Here is a 7,142-nt window from a genome sequence, read left to right as displayed (position 1 = left end):
GTTTCAAGTCAATTCAGGAAAACACATTTACTTGAACAGTAGGACCTTGAATCTTACTTTACACTAAGAGGACACAAAAGATGTCAAATTTAGCACCAAGCTGCCGGACAAACATATGTTCCAACACCAAGGTCCAGATCAGCTTGTATCTGTGATTCAGAAGTCAGGATTTGTCTTGGAGAGAGCTCGAGGGTTGAGAAGGACTCAAGAGCCAGTGAAGATAACTTTGGGAGCTACAGTATTCCAGAAGATGAACTGCATTCACTCAGATGCCAAAGGTCTGATGATAAAAAACTCATCTAGGAATGCATAGGTCATCTGATCAAATACTATTAGCCGGCTTCTCCATCAATGCAGCAAAAACTCTAACAACTGTGGATAATTGGAAATCCGAGTTTCAACTTTCTTAGAAATTACTGTTCTTGACACATTCCAAATATTTAAAATAGGACAGGAAAATCAGTGAGGATGCCGTGTCAGGCCTGTCGCTGGCATGGAGAATAGGTGATCTGTTTTCTGCTCCTGGGAAAGTGTGCCTCCTCACAACTTAGGGTTTTGTTTTTTTTAAGAGGACAAGAAGGACTAAAAATATCAACTTTTGCTTTTGGACAAAAATGCATCTGACTGTATTTTTACTTAGGGGCATTGTGGGCTTCCTCTGGAGCTGCTGGGCTCTCGTGGGTTATGCAAAAGGGGGTTTGGGAGACAATCATGTTCACTCCAGTTTTATTTATAGAAGACTACGGAACCATGAAAGACGGGAAATACAGAGGGAAATTCTCTCTATCTTGGGCTTGCCTCACAGACCCAGACCTTTCTCGCCCGGAAAACAGGCTTCCTCTGCGCCTCTCTTTATGTTGGACCTATACAACGCCATGGCCAATGAAGAAAACCCCGAAGACTCAGAATATTCGGTGAGGGCATCCCTGGCAGGAGAGACCAGGGGAGCCAGGAAGGAACACGCAGCCTCTCCCAGTGGGTCTTCTCGTCGCATTCACTTATCTCGAACAACTCCCCTGGCCACCCAGAGTCCGCCTCTGGCCAGCCTCCATGATACCAACTTTCTGAATGATGCTGACATGGTCATGAGCTTTGTCAACCTAGGTAGGTTGTTGTTTGTTTCTTTGTTCTTGGAGCATGGGAGTTTGCAGGATGGTGAGGGGGCTACCTGGAGGGGGGTCACAGTTCTGTGAAGCTGCTTTCTGTCCCTGTTTTCTCCAGCTTCTGGTTCCTGCCTGTCCTGGGTGCAGTGAAAGATTTTTATCTCAGGCAAGGCACTCTCAGTAGGTCTATGCATGTTTCCAGATTTAATGTGAAAAGCTAAACTCAAACACCTATGTTCTATCTAGACTTCGATCTCTTCAGATACTCTTGGCAGTTCAAACTTTCTTTGCTATGGGAATAAACACGCAGGTAGATTTTTAAAAGGGAGAGTTTGCGTGGTGTGCAAAGCTATGGGCAAAAAGCTAACAGAAAGAAGGAAGGTTTTCTGATGGGAAAGTAAATATGACACATTGAACTTTTTTTGTTGGCTAATTTAACAGCATGAAAGTATATACTCAAATGCTAGGTAAAAAACTCATTTAGGAGAGACAAAGATTGTGAAAATACTGATGTGGAATGATCTTAGATCAAATACCATTGTAAAGAAGATTTTATCAAAGAACTCCAAGGAGGAATTTTTGATTTTCATAAAAATTACATTAGAGAAGAAATTGAAAATTTTACATTTCTTGTAGGTAAAGATTCAATTCTAAGTGCCTATTTGACATTTTTCATAAGCAAGAGAAAAGGAAGTCAGACTCTGGTGGTCTTTACCTATACAAAAGTCTTCTTTTTGTCTGAGGAAAAAAAACCTAATTGGAAGAGTCATTAATTAGCAACAATTACCAGTGAATAATTCTTAAAATCAAATTTCATTCAATTCTGGCAATTCATAATTGTTTTAATATGCTGACATTCAAATTAAAAATTAGTGCCTGATATTTTCTCACAATAGTAGCATAGAACATACCATTTAAAAGTTTATACAACTTGTAATTTTCTTTTAATTTTTTAGTGGAAACTGAAGGTAAAAACATACTATCATGAGACATTCAAAAATAATAAATTTATTCTAAAGACTGCAATTTTATCAAAAATTGCATTTCAGATATTTGAGACACTTTAAAAACTTTTAAAATGTTGTTTTAAAAATGCAGTCTGCTTTGACTTGAAATGGATATGGTTTATTATGCAAAATTTTTAGTCCCTCAAAGAAAATGTTTTGAGAAGTCAGATAGCAATGGATCCTAATAATGTGGATACTTTTATAATATATCTATATTTAATATGCTCTGTTCATTTGCTTTTAGCTATCCTCGCATGAAGGATAAGGTACTCAATAAATCATATGTTTCACATTACAGGAGACAAAGCTCTCATTATTGAGTTTAGTAAGTCATCATTGGTTGCCTTAATCAGGTGTCCTGGAGGCCTTTCCCACCCCACCCCCGTATAATTAATAGGATTCATTTAGAACTTTGAAGCCATGAAAATATGGCTTAATTCAAAATTAGTTTGATTGCCTTTTCCTAGTGTAAGTGGCTTACGAATGGTTCTTAGTACATTTCATTTTGTAGAAATTTCTAAGTGATTATCCAGTCAGCTAAATTAGTTTGAACATTTTGATAGAAAAATTCCAGACTAGCGTAAGTCATATATTCATAAAATAAATCACTAAAGCAATCAGTCCGGGTCATTTAAACTCTGCAAGGGAAGAATGGATGTTATATATTTCAAGAAACAAAAGCTCAATCTTGAAACTGTCTAATATGTTCCATTATAATTGACTTTGACCATTCACAACAGAATAGTAAAGGTTTTAGGAAAATATTTATTATTTTAGAACCTGTATTGACACTACTTTATAAAAATCTATATAGAATAGGAAAACAATGAACAATGATGAAGTTTTTACTCATGGTTTCTAGAACTGTTTTTATCATTAAAAGAATACCTAGATTTTTTAATAAATGAAATTTATATTGTTTAGATTATAGCAGAGCAGTTTACTAACTATACCGTGAAATACAATTATTCAGTTGACTTTAGATAAAAATGCTAGATGAAAGTTAAAAACTTTTAAATTTTTCATCATGCATGAGCTGTAGTGATTTTTTCTCAGCAATAAAGCATATTATTTTTTCTTTAGCAGTTTTAAACTAAATGTCTCACATGAAATTACTGACAAATTGATTCTGATTCTAAGTGGGTTTTTCCTGCTGGTCTCTGAGGAAAATTAAGCCACAACTTAATTTTATTATCCGTAGGCCATGCCTTCTAACATACCTTGCAACAAATTGCTACTTACTAAAGAGCTTTGATTTCTATACTTCTTCCATAATAAAATGGGTCAAAGCACAGTTAGAAGAAGTAAAGAAGCTAATGTCTAAACTATACGAAGAACTTCAGTGTACTTTAATGTACTATTTATTAACAAATTTTCTGTGCAAATAGTTTCTTGTTTTTAGGAGACTCAGGGGAATTGTATTTTATTTTGTTGACATCTTAAAAGGTATGCATTTAGAGAGGACCAAGGGCAAATAATCAAATTAGCAATAGGCAAGGGATTTGTGTTGAGGAAGTCACCTGGATATTTAAATATGTGAGAAGAATCTGTTGACATTGCCCATAATAAGGTAAATTACATATTAAGACTACAGTAGCATCCTTTTGATTAGCTCTTGTATTTGTCATTTGCAGATAAAAAATAGTTTTTCTAAAATATATTTTATTCAGAAAAATAGTTTTTCCAACACATTTTCAACATGAAAAAATTTTAATTTAAACTCTGAATTGTATTTTTGAAAATACTTTTTTAAAAAGTGAGATTTATGCTCATAAGAGAGAGAATAGAATTTAATAAATCTAAGTTTTCTTCAGACCAACGTAAACATGAAACCAAATATTTTGAGCTGTATTTTATTAATGAACTTAATTACATACACAATTAGAGAAAATAATTGATAATAAAATTTCTCTGCTTTTCTGTGAGGAAACAAATATTAATTATCAATTGTGTGAAGAGAGACGTGCCATTCTATTGCATTCATTATTCATAAGCCAACTTTTATTCAATCTCATTGTTTCTAACTTTTACATGTTCACCTCTCAATTCTATTCCCAAACTATTAAATTTTTATTGGACTTTCTGCTTGATCAATACCACAATATTTTGCTAGTAACAAAAATAACTATCTGGTGAATTTTTGTTTTTAAGGTCCTTTTCAAATTTATCTAATAGCTATGCAAATCAATGGAATGTTGTTAGATCATTTGCTTGTGATATTTAAGTGTACCTTTATTTACATAAGCACATAGTTTGAAAACAGTTTTATTTGACTACGTGGTAGTTTTAAAATCAAATGACATAACACTGTAGATGTTTTAGAGAAAGTGATAAAAACTAGTAAGCAAAAGAAATTCACTTTTGAATTGTTTGTTGTTTAGGTTATTTCTAGAATGAGGACTTTGGGTTTCTTATTGTTTTTGACTCACTGGTCCAAAGTTAGTTGGAGTCAAAAATTTTTCAGATATAAATCAAGAAAAGTTAATTCTCAAATGTAGCTTTAAATGAATTTGGTATTTTTGATAGGTCAACAACAACATGTTAAGTTTTCTAACATATGAAATAGAAGAAAAATAACCTTCAAGACTTTAAATGACACTCTTCATGCTTTATTTTCCCAAATCTTTAAACTTTCATGGTACTAGAGTTCTTAAATGCTGATGTCTCTAGCTGACAGATGTGAAAGATGTCAGTGATACTTGTTGTTGGTTTTGGCTGATTCAAATGCCCCGAGGAGAGGAATTCCTATAGGGCACCCCTAAGATGCACTCTCTGGTCCCCGACAGGGTTATTAGCACGTGTAACATAAACACTCTCATAAACACGGAAGGAGACATAGGTGATGGGATGGGAGGAGAGCTGATGAGAAACCACCAGAATATTCACCAGGGCTCCTGTCTGGCACTACAAACTCTAAGATTGGCAAAGCGTTATTTTTAAAACATCTAACTTTTGAAGAGAATTGAAGTTACAGCAAGAGGAGAAAGTTCTCTCTCTCCTTTGACTCCCTGACACTCCTAAAAGTGACCTTTAAAGCTGTTTTATTGTCAGATGAAGACGCGCCTGTGGAGACAGTTACACTCTCAGTTTGCTTAGTAGGGTCCTGTCTCAGGGTTGTCGTGATCACTCACAAGGAACGTGTTGTGAAGGTTAGTGAAAAGTGACAGCTGAAAGGAAGAAGGTATGGAAGTGTGTGGGCCATGGCCTGAGACCCCGCCCGCCGCCTCAGCCCCTTCCCTTTCTGCCTGGCCTTTGAAGGGTCTGCAGCCCCCCTCCTGCCCAGCCCCACATACTTGACTTCTCTCGACCCTCTGGTCCCTCCAGCCCCGGGCTCTCCTGGCACCCTTCTGCTGCCCCCACCCTTCCTGGGGTCTGTCTTTGGTCCTAGTTTCTTCATAGCTGGAGGCTTAGATTAGCTGAAAATCAATTAGCTATGGCTTGACCATTTAGGTACAGTCTCCTGTTTTCTCTCTAGCCGAGAAGGAAAAGCTTGTGATGTGCCAATTGCAGCCTCCACCCACCAGGAGACCCCCGCCCCACACACCCCAGGCTGCAGTCGCCCTCCCTGCCTCTCTCTGGGGATCCCTCTGGCACAGTTTAATTGTTTTGGTTTTGGTTTTGGGGTTGTGTTTTTTGCTCTTTTTTTTTTTAAATAACAGAAATAAAATTTAAAGGGAAAATTTAAGGGGATTGTTATGGAAAAGAGAGGGGTGTGGGGGAGAGAAAGCAGCACTGAACCAAACTAGCACAAGCTGGACAAGGCAATTCACTTTCCCCTTAGAAGAAATCGCTCTTGCTTAGGGTGTTTTTATTTACTACTCAAATAACATGAAAACAAGGGACTGTTTCCTGCACCCCTCACCCTGCTCTCGCTAAGCTGAGCAGAAATGATGGGAGAGGATAAGGCCAGGAGTGACCACTGGAGGTGGGGAACAGTGAGGATGAGGAGGAGGAAGAAGCACTTTTCTGCTTTTTATAAAAAAGCGCTTGAAAGAAAGCAAGCAAATGGCATGAGTCACCAGAGGTTGGTCTGGGGGTGCAGGTGGGGGACACTGGGAAGTCCTCTGTCTACCTCACCCTGACACTGCAGTTAACTTAGCAACCCCAGCAGGGCTCCAGGGAACCCTTTCATCTTAGCACACTGAAATGGGGAGGCAAGGAAGGAAGGGATGGAGCAGGGGCTCCTGGTGCCTGTGCACAAGGAACATACAGACAGGCGACTCACATTCGCAGCCATAAATAATGGAGTGGCTCAGCTTGACAAAAGCCACAGGTTCAAGGAAGAGGCTTGCGTGACGATGAACAGAGGAGCCAGGGAGAGTGCTGGCAGGGAACAATGAGGCCCTTGTTCAGGCAATATTTATGAGTGCTTCTTTGCACCTTCCGTTCATATTTTATTGGCTGGGCCCTGAGCTTTTACCCTTTTGCTCATCCCTTAAAATAATACCCTTGGTAAGATAGCACTTAAAGCGGTCATGAGTCAACCTTGCCAACAAACTCCTTTACTTATGGGGAAAGATCTAATGCAATTTTGATGTCAGACTGGGTGCTTAAGATCTAGTTACGGATCTGAATTTTAGCGTTCAGCCTTTGATGAATCAGCATTTTTTTCCCAGAGATGTTTACAAGAATCTAAATAACCAAGTAATAACCCCCGATGTGTGATGTGTCTAATTCTTACCAAAGTAAGAAATAAGTGTGATAAAATGATCATGTAAAGGGTAAAAGAAAATCCTACTGAATTTCTGTTGTTTTGGGGCCGCACCTGGCTCAAGGCTTACTCCTGGCTCTGGTTCAGGGGTCACTTCCTGGCGGTACTTGGGGGGACTCTGTCAGTTGCTGGGAATCAAACCCAGTTGGCCGCATGGAAGGCTAGCGCCTCACTTCTGTACTAACCTCCTGATCCTTTAAAGAATCATTTGTTTATCTCTACGTATCTTGAGTGGATCTGGAGAAATAAAAACAACCACCACGATAATATTTTATAACCAAGGAAAATGCGTGTCTCTTAGAAAGTAATGGATTACTCAAA

The 7,142-nt window shown here is 38.0% G+C and overlaps 1 protein-coding gene across 1 annotated transcript in view; it reads left to right on the top strand.

Annotated features, from left to right (window-relative positions):
- The first annotated feature begins 294 nt into the window (after positions 1 to 294).
- Positions 295 to 7,142, top strand: part of BMP5 (bone morphogenetic protein 5) — a 134,994-nt gene continuing 128,146 nt past the window's right edge. The window contains exon 1 of the mRNA XM_056116892.1: positions 295 to 1,104. Within this exon, the coding sequence (XP_055972867.1) occupies positions 615 to 1,104 (490 nt within the window). The 5' untranslated portion in view covers positions 295 to 614. The remainder of the gene's footprint in view (positions 1,105 to 7,142) is intronic.

This window comes from Sorex fumeus, unplaced genomic scaffold (assembly GCF_029834395.1).
Source record: "Sorex fumeus unplaced genomic scaffold, SorFum_2.1 ptg000033l, whole genome shotgun sequence".
NCBI classification, from domain to species: Eukaryota; Metazoa; Chordata; class Mammalia; order Eulipotyphla; family Soricidae; genus Sorex; species Sorex fumeus.
The sequence above is the reverse complement of the archived record's forward strand: the minus strand, read 5'-3'. Positions and strand labels throughout refer to the sequence as shown.